General features: G+C 35.5%; 1 protein-coding gene across 1 annotated transcript in view; it reads left to right on the top strand.

Moving 5' to 3' along the window:
• The window catches only part of LOC128018903 (netrin-G2-like), a 56,493-nt gene that overhangs the window by 5,632 nt on the left and 35,453 nt on the right, over window positions 1-15,408 (top strand). The window contains exon 3 of the mRNA XM_052604772.1: window positions 5,978-6,621. Coding sequence (XP_052460732.1) covers window positions 5,978-6,621 — 644 coding nt within the window. The remainder of the gene's footprint in view (window positions 1-5,977; window positions 6,622-15,408) is intronic.

The raw sequence follows: 15,408 nt of genomic DNA, 5'->3' as shown, positions 1-15,408 counted from the left end.
GACAGGAAATATCTCACCTGACTCTCAGAAGGTGTAGGTGAATAATTTATAGCTACTATAATGCATTCAATGTAATGCAGGCTACTTAGAAAAATTATAGCATATAATATTAGATAATAGCATGAAATAAAAACATACAAGACCTCAGGTAGACCTATATAATAAAGAAAAAAAATCTAGTTTTCTAGATTATTATATATATAGGTAGGCCTACCTGTGTATAGTTCAAGCTATTATATAACATTTGTATTAGATTTTATGTCATCATTTTTCCATGCATCCTATGTATAAAATGAAACATGAACAAGTATAAAAATAAACAAAAACAATTAAACTAGTTCTTGCTACACAGATATTGATGGATATTTTATATTTTATATCATATGGACTGAAAATGTACAATTTGTCAGGTACTGAAGGTTTATTATTTTTATTTTTTTTCTCCCTTTTTTAAAAAAACTGTCAGATGAGAATAAATCAACAAATATGTATATGCATTCCATAATACAATGAAAAAAATATACAAGTATGTAATATATATAAAATAAAATATGTGGGCTAGCCCATAAAAAAAAATTTAGACATTTTGGCAAAATATATCAAACATGCTGCAGTTGTGAATGAGTTTTAAGTTAATCTCATTTAGTTTTTTTTCTGCAGAATTCTGCAGTCTCTGATTTGTTGTAGGGATCATTTAGGTACAAGCACAACAGGTTTATTTTACATTTATCAAGTCACACAAGGCATATTTGATATAGTGAGTCTGGCACTCTTTTAAGCCTGTTGAACTGTGTTTACAATCAGAGATCTTTTTCTCTTCACATTGAAAGCGAGTTAATTGATCCACGTAAGCCCTCTAGATTTGGCAACTTCCCTTTCTTTTGGAGAAGCTTTCGGGCTCATTAAAGATTTAGAGGAAATTTCAGTCACTCAGCGCCCACAGGAGATGCCGTTGCATTTTTACTCAGCGCCTTGTGTTTTTTTCTTTCCTTCTCTTGCATGATGTTAGCTACCACTGGAAGCTCTTGTTGTATGAAGCGCAGGCTAATTAGGGAGAGAGAGAGTATAAAGGATGGGGAGGGAGAAAGGATCTCAGCTTAGCCAAGCAGAAAGATGACCCATTGCTGCATACAGTACGCATCTGAACATAGACCGAGATCCAAAGCCTCCATTGTGTATCATCCTCACACATGCTATTTGAATGAAATCACTGTCTTTAGTCACACGGCCATATGAGGAATAATCCCATTAACCTGTTTAGCAACACATTAAGAGCCAGGACTAAATATAGCAGGTTGAGTAACTGCACACTCTCGCAATGCACCATGGGAAAACAGAAACACTTGGTCCAGATTTTTTCTGTAACCGTGTCTGGAAAACATCACTTCTACACTTAAACAATGAACTGTCTGTTTGCCACAGAACAATCCTGTAGCTGATTAGTTTTTGCCAATTTCTCATGAATTTTCCATGAATCCAAAGCACATCCTTCCCCATCCTGTACTCCCAAAGGGGGTCGAGTTTGTCCCCATGTGTCCACATGCAATAATCCCCCATCTGTCTGTTTTCATGCCGCCTCAGGTCTTGGGGATTCTTCAAATCAACATGTCTTCATGTAGTCATTTGCATTCCTCAAATTGCTTTCTTTAGTTGTTTCAAAAATAGCACGCTCATTCTTGTATTTTATTTTGCAATAAAACCCTGTCCTTTCTGACTGTATCAAAAAAACAAAAAACTAATTTCAAACACCAACATAATCTTTCTCCAGATTAACATATATCTCTCTTATACAGAGCATTAATCACAATGAAAAGACACTTTCCTCTAGCTTTTGGTGCAGACCAAAGTCTGGTTCGCTTGGTTGATGTGAATGCAGTTTTTTCTGAAAGCGGCTTTAAAGGTGGTTTATGTAAATGGAAGTACTGTACAGTATGTTATGAAAGCATTCTGACTTGCATAAGCAAACCTTTATTGATCACTGTATAATTTTAATATTTGCACACACTCAAGTCACACTCATAGACTGTAATGCTTTTCTCAAAGCAGCTTGTCTGTGAATAAATTGCCTTCTGTGAGCAGCCCAATTTCACTTGCAATGCGTCCCGCAGAACACAGATGACAGAAGTGCCATTCTGTGTGTGTAGTTTTGATGGTAAATCCATAGGGACAAATACTACAAACATAGCCAAAAACTGACATAGGACTTTTTTTGGGGGGGTGGGGGGGGGGGGGGGGGTAAGATTTATTTATATATTTTAATGATATATTGAATACTAAACTGGACAAGTCCTTGGATTAAATTTCATAAATCTGGTCATTTTGTTTACATCTCACAATTAAATTTTTTTTTTCAGAATTGCAAGTTTATATCTCACAACTGCAAGTTATAAGTTTTTATCTCATTTTAAGAGTTTTTATCTCATAATTTGAAAGAACTAAGAATTGCAAGTTTATATTTCTTAATTGCAAGTTATATTTGAAATTACAAGTTTACATCTTGAAATACTGACCATTTCCCTCAGAATTGCAAGTTCTTAAAATAAAAAAGTCAGATTTGTAAGATGCTACTTCGAAATGGTGAGAAAAAAGTCAGAATTTTGAGCTAAAAGGCACATTTGCCATTTTTTTTTCAATTCCATGCCAGAAATAAGCTTCCAAAGAAATCAAACTGCCATTCAGTGATCAAACCATGGATAAACAGTGTGAAAACACATCTGAAATACATAAAAAAAACTCCAAATCCAGTAAACATCAGAAACATTACCAAGTTTACTAAATAAGCTAAAAATGGTTTGATAATATATTTGCATATTAAGCCCTATTCTGGCAGTCTCTGGGACAGTTGAAACTCTTTTGCACGTCATTTTCTGGCTGGTATAATTAGGCGACTGTATCCCTCTGAAGCTGTTCAGCGCCAGCTGTTGTATGACTGGATGTCCAGAGGGAGCTGCCTTCATTGTAATTAACTCACACCACCTCTCCAGGTACAAGACCAGCGGTCAGTCTGGTCTCCACGAGTATAGTACCTTCTCTTCACAGCTTGTTAACTGGGGTCAGAACATTTCTACCAGAGTGACTGCTCTTATGAAACATTGTAACAGTTTCTATCCGAGTCCCATTTTTGTTAACAAAATCTCCTGATTCACTTGTTTATTTTAAGAACACACATCCATCTTTCTTTCTCGGTCAGCCCCTATAAACTGATCCTCAGTGCAATGTGGATATTCCTTGGTGATGTTGAACCATATTTTGAACATGCAATACAAATGCAATACAGACAGTTCATGAAATCCCATTGAAAGGTGTGTGATGCTAATGATACGCTCACATTCAGCTAAAGTCAAAAGGAATCACAGGGTCCTGGAAAAACTTCACTGCTGTTCCAGGAAGCTGGTGCTTGTGCTTTATAGCCTGTCCTCAAAAAAACACAGCACATTACAGTCTTTGTTTTCGGTTTTGACAACATATTTTAACTTTTATTATTTGAGCCAAATACTTACATTTTTTTATGAAATATATTTTTTTAATAATTAAATTAAGTATTATTTAATTTATTAATTAAAAACTAAATGTTAGTAAAGTTCATAGCAGCTAATTTACAAATATATAAATGGTAATATTTAAACATCAAAAGTAATTCAGCCATCACAAACACCCTTGATATCAGAAGTTATTTAAATATTTTAGTTAAATATTATATAGATTAAATATTTATTAAACACCATTGATATCAGACGTTATTTAAATAATCATTATTTTATTTAATAATTAATATTTAAATATCAGTAGCAATTAATTTACACACACACACACACATACACACACACACACACACACACACACTTCACTTAAGTGTAAATCTTTTGAAATCTGGAATCTGAGGGTGCAAAAAAGGAAATTTCCTTTAATATATAATGTATATTTAACAATGAATATAAATAATCAAAAATGTTGATATATTTACGGTATACAGCTTTGATAATAGAAGTTATTAAAATAAATATTATGTAGCATTAATTCATAATTTAATTGATAAAATTCAGAAAAATCTGTTTACTAAAATATTTTATATGGAATGCAACTCAGCCATCACAAACACTTTTTATATTTATTTTATTGAAATAAATATTTATTATTTAATGGAATCATTTATAATTAAATATTAGTCAAATTCACAGCCATCCATTTACATATACTGTATATTTTATTAATTATCATTAATACTAAAATAATATTCAAAATTAATATTAAATAGTAATGTAATGTTTAAATATGTCATAGCAAACGATTTAAAAATATGATATTTATGAATAAAATTTTAAAACAAAAATAGAAATCGTTACAAAAGTTACACTGATCTAGATTAAGTAGTGCATCCATTCATATGTGTTCACAATGTGTTTTTTTTTTCTTAATAAACTGTTCTGGTCTGATCACAGTAATGATTAGTCATTGTCTCAAGTTCTGCTGTGAATTCGCCAGTGACAACACAACCACACATGTCTATCAGAGGAGGCCAAACCATCATATTGTCTGTTTACTGACAGGTTCAAACATTTCTCTTAGAGCCGCACTGCTCTTTAGACGTGAGGGCATTCCTGTGAGGATAGCTGGAGGTTTAGCCTAAGAACCACCTGCTGCAGCAGTTGGACTGGATTTGTACGATACGGAGAAAGACGACAGGATTGAGTCAGAGGGCTGAGTTAGGCTAAGGTGCTTCCTGTTTATGGATCAAAGTGCTAAGGTACTCCAGATGGTTGGGACAGGTAGCTCGAATTATTTCTTAATGGAAGCTAATGGTCCATGAAGACACTTGGCCCGAGAAACATTCAAGTGTGCCGGGCCGGCTATAAAACAATAACTATTCCTGGACACCAATCTGTGGGTTTTAGAGGCTGGAGTGTGTGTGTTGAGACTTTTAACTCCTCAAACGTTTGCTGTGTGGGATGGCTGTTGCTTACTTACAAGGGAATTAAGGGTTCAAGGGTGACCAGATGGCAATCTGTAGGCTAATCTGTACACCTGGTGTGTCACTAGGGCAAAGGTTCAAACCCTGAAATTACAGTAGCGATGGGAACTTTGGAAAGGGGTTATCTAGATAGATAGATAACATGTAAAAACAAAATTTAAATGCTTATTTTTTTTCTAATTTATATATGCTATGTTTGGTCAATAAGAGTTTTTTAAATGTTCTTTTGAAAGAAGTCTCATGCATTTATATGATAAAATTTTTTTGTATGAATAGCTATAAAAACCTTTTATAAAATTTATGAGATATATATTTTAATGTTTTTATACATATATATTTATACATATATATATAAATATATATATAAATGTTTATTTTTATATTTATTGTTTAAATATGCTTTTTATGTTTTTGAAATGTTACGCTCACCAAGGCTGCAATTATTTGATAAAAAATATTACTACAAATTTAAAATAACGATTATTTTAAAATAACGACTATTATCTTTTAAAATCAGATTTATTCCCGGTATAGCAAAGCTGATGTCACAAGATCCTTTTGAAATCCTTTTTATTTCTTTTCCTATTATCAATGTTGAAAACAGTTGCCCTGCTTAATATTAGGTTTAAGGGCTTGAATAGAAAGTTCAAAAGAACACCATTCGTTTGAAATAGAAATGTATTGTTACTTTTGATGAATTTAAAGCAATAAAAATAATTTCTTTGAAAAAAAAAAACTTACTGACCTTAAACTTTTGTACGTTATATTTTTTATGTTCTGTTTAGTTAAATGCATTTTCAAAGGCATTTTTCTCAGTATTTATATTTTTTTGTACCCTCAGATTCCTGATTTTCAAATAGTTGTATTTCGGCCAAATATTTTCCGATCCTAATAAACCATACATCAATGGAATGGTTATTAATTCAGCTTTTCAAAAGAAAAACTATTTATCCTTCTTTAATTTTGTACAACTCTTTATTTGACATTTTATTTCCCTTTTGCCTGTAGGAAAACCCATACCTGTGCAGTGACGAATGCGATGCCTCCACCAAAGAACTTGCCCATCCTCCAGAGCTGATGCAAGACCCTGAGCGAACTGGACTCATCACGTACTGGCAGACTGTAACATGGAGTCGTTTTCCTGAGCCTCTTCAGGCCAACATATCCTTATCCTGGAACAAAAGCCTGGAGTTAACAGATGACATCCAGATAACCTTTGAGTATGGACGGCCCACAATAATGGTGCTGGACAAGTCCCTGAATTATGGACGAACCTGGCAGCCTTATCAGTACTATGCCGATGACTGCATGGACGGCTTCGGGATGTTGCCAAAGAGGGTGCAGGATCTGTCGGCCACGAACGTGACTAGAGTCATATGTACAGAGCAATACTCTCGCTGGGTCGGTTCCAAGAATGAGAAGAATGTGCGGTTTGAGGTCCGGGAACGCTTTGCCATATTCGCTGGGACAAAATTACAAAACATGGACAACTTATACACGCGCATGGAGAGTATGAAAGGCCTGCGAGACTTTTTCACCTTCACAAACCTACGCCTTCGGCTGCTGAGACCGGCGCTTGGAGGAACATACGTACAAAGAGACAACCTGCTCAAGTACTTTTACGCCATCTCCAATATCGACATACCAGCAAGGTAATGATGCACAGCACAGTGTTTGTGTTACTGATGGATAGCTTTTGCTGGTTTTATTGTTTAATCGCTCATTTTTCAGCCTTTTCTGTCTGAAAGAGTAGAGGAATTGAAGGAATTATGGGAGAAGGGAGGGAGAAGGGTTTCAGAACACAGTAAAGGAGCAAATCTTCATATTTTAGGAATCTGATATTGTTTTATCACATTCAAATAAATACATTTGAGAACAAAAGCTGACACTTGCATCAGACATCTTTGTGTCCAGCGCATATACAGGCCTACAGCGTTGTGCTCTTCTAAAACGAAATCACTGGAGTGCAGAATGAACTCAATCTTCTAGGGTTGTCATTTTACATAACCTTAAATACTTTGATAAATATCGCATACATATGTTAGGGCATATCAAGAAGACGTTTTCTTTCGCCCAGGTTGTAGGTCAACTTATGCATGGAATAGACCTATGCAAAAAAGTTTCAAATTTTCAATGATAGTGGAGGGGTATATTATAAATATATTCTAAACTTGATCAGCTTGGCTCATGAATATTAATTAGGTAACAATTTTCAACAAGTAGCCATAAAATTAATGCGTCTGTGAAGTTATATGTCTGGGGACGGTACTTTTTTTCTAGGCTGTGGACAAACATAACACGTCTCTAAAAACATCCCGATTATTGCCCAAATAGTTAGAAGGATCGATAACGCTTTCCGTGCACCATATTAATCTACATGAGTGCATATTTTAATATTAAAAAAACTTCAAAGGTTAGCCTAAAAAAGTGAACCATGTTGATCCACCTTTAGAAATGTCCATAGAGACACATCTTTTCAACAACATTTCAAACTAGTTGTTCTATACGTTAAAGTGATCACCTGGCAGACACAGCTATGATAAAACTGTCCAGCAGTGAAGGGCCCGAACCTCCGGTAATGCAAACCCTCAATCAATACTTATTCTGGTATGTCAGAGAGGAAATTGTTTTAACGGCGACAGGGAATGGGATGGGTAAAGTAGACTAATGGACAAGCAGAAAGCGGCCTATCAGAGTGCTGACTGATGTTTCAGTGTTTCACAATGAGGGGAGCGTTGGAGTGGAAATGTTAAGCTAATACCCAGTGGAAAATCGTCCTGGGATATTGCATTCGTTCCACAATATTGGGACGCGTTTCAGCAGCATTTGAATAATAAAAATGGCACGGCCTCCCTGATGGCTTGCCCTGCGAGTACTCATCTAAATGGAGTCCATGGGGTTGGTGGGTGTTGGGCATGATAATCAGATCAGAGTCTACAGCCGGTGACACTTCCTGCATCACAGCCCATTTCCTCTGTCATCAAGCATGTGCTAATAACCAGCGCTAAAAGCCTATAATAAGATGGGCCAAGGATCCTTAATTGAGGAAGATGAAGTGTTACTTGTTTAAAGCAATTAAGGTATGCTGTTAATATCCCTATTTATCTCTTTATCTTGCGTCTTGTTTGCCAGGAAATGTTACGTGCTCTCTGATAATGATGTTTGCCTTTTTATCCGAAGTGCCAGCAATACTACCAACTCATATTCCTGCAGAACGCATCTAAAAATAACCTGACCAAACAATGAAAACATATTCCTCAGTTGTTTTTTTCCCCTGCTGCTTTGATGACATTCGTGAAAAATGTTCTTGATCAGCTCCTTTCCTGCTAAAAAGTAATGTTTTGGAGGCATCATGCTGTACAGCACACCACATGTCGGTGAACATAATGAGGCGCAGTCATTCTTTTTATTTATTCTTTGCGCAACGGTAATGTGTGAAAAGATAAGACTTGCGTTTTATCCTCACCTTCTCTGCCCTGCTCTGGTTTGCTGCAATCTTGACGTAAGATACAAGACAGTAGAAAGAGTTCACAAATAGGCGTCCCAGTAGATGGACCGGATTTGGAAACGGTAGGAGAGCGGGAGGGTGGGCTCGCGTTCCATCAGACAAATATCCCAAAGACATTGCTTGAACCTTAATTAAACCTGGTAAGAGAGGAAATAAATAAATAAACACAATTCCCAGGGTTCGTGTTAATTTATGCAAAGACTTGAGCTGATCAGATGCATCTCCTGTTCCCTTTCCTCCTGAATCCTCACATGAAACCCTTCTGAACATCCAGTGTACCAAGATACTGCAGCCTTCATACTGAATATCAAAGAAGCCAGGGATGGCTGCTGAATTTTGCAGAAGGGATTTTGGAGAAATAATGCTGTTTTATTAATATACACAGAACATGATAGGCCATTACTAAAGATCAAGGTTGAACGGAAATAAAATAAGCCTATGTAAGCCTATCAGAACTCGCATCTCAGAGATGTCCTTGGACCCACGTTGGCAAAGAGACAGAGGTTATGGAGGGAAGGTGAAATGAAGGAAGCTCCAGAGGAGCCACGAGGACAACATCAGGATCAATCCATCTTTATCACTCGTGTGTGGGCAGAAACTCTATCATGAAAGGGCCACCATGAAGAGGTGTTTTATAGAGAATCAAGAATCACTCAGAGACTGATTCACACCCACACTTGGATTGTGCTGTTTTGCTCTTGTATTAAATGTAAGTGCTTGTGATTTCAATCATTTAATCATCAGGCCTTAAAACAAAATATATGCTTAGAAAAAAGTTGAAAAGCAAATACCAGACAAAGGTTTGAACACACCTACTCTTTCTCTATTATTACCAGTGCTGGGGAAGCTACTTTAACCCTTCAGTAGGTAGCAATACATACACATACACTGTATACATGTATGGCAAATATAAAATAATACACATTATATAGTCAACAATGTGTACAGTAAGCAGTGATATCTCTTTAATCTTGTTCATTCTTGTAAAGTATGTATTTTATCGAATCAGTGAATAATTTTTTAAACCTGTTCATTGAAATTAATAATCTGAATTATTTCACTCAAATTAATCTTTAAAGTAAGCAAACAGATGAGTGTGAGTGTGTTCGATTATTGCTCAAGTTTGCACATATATACAGTATTGTTGGAAAGTTTGGGGTCAGTAATACTTTTATTCAGCTAGGATGCATTACAGTAAATGGATCATACATTATGCTTTTTTAAACATTTTATGCATCAAAGAATAATGAATGAAATGTATTACGGCTTTCACAAATATATTAAGCACTAATATAGCCGAAAATAAAAGTTTTTGTTTACATAATATATGTGTGTGTACTTTTTATATTTATGTATATGTAAATACAAACACATATGCATGTATATATTTAAGAAAAATATGTTACATTTATATATTAAATATATTTATATATGATATACATTATATGAATATAAATATATACATGTAAATATCTTCAAAATATGAAGTGAAGTGAAGTGAAGTGAAGTGACATTCAGCCAAGTATGGTGACCCATACTCAGAATTTGTGCTTTGCATTTAACCCATCCGAAATGCACACACACAGAGCAGTGAACACACACACACACTGTGAGCACACACACAGAGCAGTTGGCAGCCATTTATGCTGCGGCGCCCGGGGAGCAGTTGGGGGTTCGATGCCTTGCTCAAGGGCACCTAAGTCGTGGTTTTGAAGGTGGAGAGAGAACTGTACATGCACTCCCCCCACCCACAATTCCGTCCGGCCTGAGACTCGAACTCACAACCCTTCGATTGGGAGTCCAACCCTCTAAATATATGCTGTATGTATATATATATATATTGGGATTCTTACAAGAAACATTTATTGTAAATTGCAATACTTCACAATATTACTGTTTTACTTTATCAAATAAATGCAGCCTGAGATAAGAGACATTAAAAAATCTTTCCAACTCTTTCATTTTTAAATGGTATTGTATATCACTAAAAACGGTGTATGAGTAGCACATGAAACTGTAAAAAAATTTGAACACTTGTTAGTAGTATGCTAGCATGCTAATCCAAAAACAGCCATACAAGTGGAAACTTAGCACTGACACTTTAGATTTGATATTCAGCATTCATCTGTGTTGATATTTAGTACTAGTCAGGGTCCTGTGGCAGGGGTCTAATGGGTAAAGTAAAGCAGCAATCAGCTTTGGCCTAACAATCATGGACAGACGGATTCGCTAGATGTGTCTGAGATCTGGGCAGGACCATTTATTCAGTCTGACCCTCATTCACCTCCTTCATCGGTCCCATTAGGAAAATGTCAGTCTGCCAAAAAGGTGTCCTCCAGAGGAAGTGAAGTCTCTGGACATCAGATGGCATCTCTTGATTCTGTGCTCTCTGAGAGGCACCTGAGCCCTGAATCTAAGGTGTAAGACTGGCAGAGAGGGTGTGAGAGACATTGGCAGGCTTGTCAAAAGAGAACTTGGGCAATTTGGAGCAGGACAGTTTGGGAAAATTCACACGACACCGGTCAGATGCTGTCAGGCCCATCTATCTTTTCACTGAAACATTTGTTTCATTGAGGATCTGAGGGCAAAGTGTACTATCAGATAGTACGGGAAAAAAAAATTGACTTACACTGAAATAAGTTAAACATAACATAATGGTACCTTTCACTAGAAAATAGTATTTTCATTTGTTCTACTTAAAAGTTTAATTCCGTGTTCTTTTTAATTTACTAGCAATTACTGAATGCTAATTGTTACTAGACCATTTTTGGAAGTACCATGGAATGATTTACTATGTTAATACCGTACTAAATTAATTTCGGTATAACATGAATAATATGAAAATACTATAATGTTATCATGTATCATCACCTGTACTGTAGTACTAGCACAGTACATTTTTGTAAGTGTAGCCATGCTACATGTCAGTGAGGCTAGTTAACCAGTGTGATGATGCTGGTTAACTAGTTAAAAAGCCTCATGGGTACACCAGCGCACCATCATCCAATGCTACCTAGATTTCACAGCAACATACTGTATGCGGAAGACCAGCTGTGGTGGTCTTTTCAGTAGGGAAATTTGCTTTAAAAATTTTCTGATTTTAATGTTGCCCTGGATTTGTTTTAGGATGTCTTTTCATCATAAACCCTTAGATAATAACTTGTGGAGGAATTTCCGTCTGCTCCTTCACACAATACAATCCCATTATGTAAGTACTGAGGGATATCTCTGAGTGTGTACGTGACGTGATTCTATGAATGATTCTCTGCTCTAACTGAGGCTCAAATGCTTTGTGGTTGCTTTGGAAAAACAAACCGCAGTGAAAAACCCAAAAGCTGATGCAAAGCTCACAAACTAGAAAAAGTGGATTAGTTGAGCAATCTGCATGGTTATTACAGTATAAATGAAATCTCTTGTCTACTGTACTCTACGGAAGCATCCCTTCACGCTGGTCAGAATCCATAAATCACAGAGAGCATGGCATGGCTTTATTTGATACATTACTTTGTTCTGCTGGGATCTGTCAATATTCAGACATGCTGACAGTTGCTTAGCATCTTCAGTGCACTGTGCTGTGAATGACCTGACAGGCCATCATATGCTGCCATCCCTACTGAAAACACCAGCACATATAGTAGTATATTCCACATATAGTATATTCCCATCAAACTTCTTGAAATCAACTTGAATTGTCATTCTCAACCCTTTTTATGTCCATAATATGATGTAATTTTAGGTGAAAATTGTTTCATGAAAATTGGATATTACATACCAGAATGGAGCCAGACAAAATTTTCTATATAGCTGTTTGGTTAATGGTTAAAATTATCCAAAGGAGAGTCCTGTCAGAAGAAAAGCAAGTTAGTACATTTTGATGAAAAGTACAAAGAAAACTATTCTTTGCAAATTAGGTATACATAATGCAATATTCAAAACAGTCTCTAAATCAAATATTTTATGAGATTAATAACATGTTACAGTTATCTCTCATGTGCTCACAAGGCTGCATTTATTTGATCAAAAATACGGTAAAAACAGTAATATTGTGAAATATTACAATTTAAAACACCTGTTTTCTATTTTAATATATCTTAAAAAGTAATTTCTTCCTTTTGATGGCAAAGCTGAATTTTCAGCATAATTACTCCAGTTTTCAGTGTCACATGATCCTTTACAAATCATTCTAATATTCAAATTTTTGCTCAAAACCATTTAATCTTGTCTTTAAAAAAATATTATTATACATTTTCTCTTAAAATATTTTTTGGAAACAGTTTCCACCCGTTACCATCATGGACTTTTAGTTTGTTTTCTTCCCTCATGTTTTTACCTGATGTGTGTTGATTAGTTCATTCTGTTCTCCTGTGTTCTAGTTAATCTAGTTATTAGTCCCTTGTTTGAGTTAGTATAAGTACTCCCTGATCTGTTTCTTTTGTTGTCCGGTATTGTTTTATTTTATCAGGTGTGTGAGAAATTCTTCACCTTGTGGATTATCTATTACAATAAAAATGATTTATTTCTATAATTTTTGTGCCTTTATCCTCCTTGCAGCAGTCTGCGTGACACCCCCAGGGTGTTTACTTAAATAGATTTTAAATGTCTTTAATGCATCCTTGCTGAATAAAATTACTAATTTCTTTTTCAAAAAACGTACTGACCGCACATTTGAGTTGCCGTGTATGTTTGATATGTTTAAATGATTATTTGGACTGTCAAATTAACACATTTTTGCATTGTGTTCTCATTGACTAAAATTATTTCATTTCATTGAGTAAACTGGACTATAATGAATATGAAAGGACAAAATATGAACTAAATTTCAAGGACATTTTTGACGAACTACGACTAAAACAAATCAAGCTGTAAAAATGAACACTGCCTGAAGGCCTCTGAGGGCAGTCATGTAAGTAGGTTTGGGGGCAACAGAGCCATGTCAACAGATCAATGAAGCCCCTTTCAAAGCCAGTCAGACACATCTGAAGAGCTGAGCACTGAGTTTTCTTTGGAAAGGGCCTTGAGTGAGCGCCATTCTTCAGCTGCGTTTCAACTCAACCTGTAGTGCTGCATTTTAGTGCACGCTTGCTTTAATCTCACATTCTCTTTTTTCATCTTGTTTAGTGTGCATCTCTTTCCATACTAAGCCAGTCCATCCCACAGCAGGAAAAAAAAGGTTTTCAAGTTTTCTGCAAGGTTTGAGGTATAGAGTATTAATATATTTTCTGCTAGGGAGTACTGGGTGGTTGTTAGGGTATTGCCTTGCTGTTACCATGGTGAATGCTAGGGTGTATGTTCAGTTTATCATCTGCCAGGAAAAATTATAAATCTGATCATTTTGAAAAGTTATGCCACACCTCAGCCACATAAAGACCACAAAAAAAAGTTAAAGTGTACTGTAAAAATTTTTTTTTTTAAAAGTACCGGTAATATGTAAACGGTAATACTGTAAAGATGCTATGTTAACAACCTCTTAATTGGTTGTTTATATACTAAATACAGCTAAAAACTGTAACAAATCTTACAGAAAATTTTAAGTTTCGTCTTAGTTTAATTCTACATGACATTCTCTTTAGCACCTGCATTTTTGAGTGTTTTTCAATGTAAAATTATAAAACAATTTTAGTAATTTAATAAGTTGGTATATAATATACTGTATGTTATATATGTGACCCTGGACCACAAAACCAGTCTTAAGTCGCTGGGGTATATTTGTAGCAATAGCCAAAAAATACATTGTGTGGGTCAAAATTATAGATTTTTCTTTTATGCCAAAAATCATTATGATATTAAGTAAAGATCATGTTCCATGAAGATACTTAGTAAATGTCCTACTGCTTACATATCTAAAAACATATTTTTTGATTAGTTGTATGCATTGCTAAGAAATTTATTTGGACAACTTTAAAGGCAATTTTCTTAATATTTAAAAAAATTTGACACCAGATTTGCTCTGCAATATCTCGGCCAAATTTTATCCTATCCTAACAAACCATACATCAATGGAAAGCTGATTTATGATGTATAAATCAAAAAAAAAAAAAAAGACCATTAATTACTGCCAATTTTTTTTTACTGTACATTTCGGTTTGATCAAATCCTTAAACTAACAGAAATTGAGCATGAAGAATTCAATTAGCTGAAGTGTGGAGAATCATTTTTAGGGTTAGTTAGGGTTGCTCAAATATTGTGTAACATTTCATAGACAAATTTTAAAAGCAGTCTATTTATGACTTCACTTCCACTTAGACATCTTTGGTGTATTTGTCCATGAGTTTTACCACACTGCGTTGTGTGGGCGCATGTGTGATCTGTAATTTTTGCTTTTGTCTGCAGTGCTTTCATGTGATGTAATACTTGCCCTAGTTTTTGGTGAAGATTATGCTGGCGATACATCGGTACAGTTAGAAGCAGAGAGGAGAATGTATTATAAATGCTCAGGTCTAGCAGAGCTGCTCTTACAGTATTCCCACAGGAGCTCCTTGAGTTTGCTTCTAAAAAGCTGAACACCATCAGCGCTGACCATCAAAGATGAGTCCTTGGCCTTCTGCTAAGGTTACATTAGTGAAGAGGCCAGGGGCGCAAACTCAGGCTTGCTTCCACCCTCCCCGCATGATCGCTGCTGTAACATATGCGAAGATATATTATTAAACACACACCGAGTAACAGTGAAAGAAAAAATACTGTGGGTTATTGGCAGTGCGGAAATTCAGATGGCATGGTCTCCAAAGCCCCTGCAGTCTTTCTGTCTTTGTTAGTCGCGCTCACGATCGTTCAAGTATCTGAAAACACAATTAATCTTTGAAACATAAAATACAAATGTACAGAAACAGCAGTTTAAAAAATATTGATGATTTGACCAAGTTACTGAAGTGTGCCATTGTTTCTACTGTATCAGCTTTAGGGTTTTTGTTGCCATCCGAAATTGGAACATAAA

This window comes from Carassius gibelio, chromosome A8, assembly GCF_023724105.1.
Source record: "Carassius gibelio isolate Cgi1373 ecotype wild population from Czech Republic chromosome A8, carGib1.2-hapl.c, whole genome shotgun sequence".
Taxonomy (NCBI): Eukaryota; Metazoa; Chordata; class Actinopteri; order Cypriniformes; family Cyprinidae; genus Carassius; species Carassius gibelio.
The sequence above is the reverse complement of the archived record's forward strand: the minus strand, read 5'-3'. Positions and strand labels throughout refer to the sequence as shown.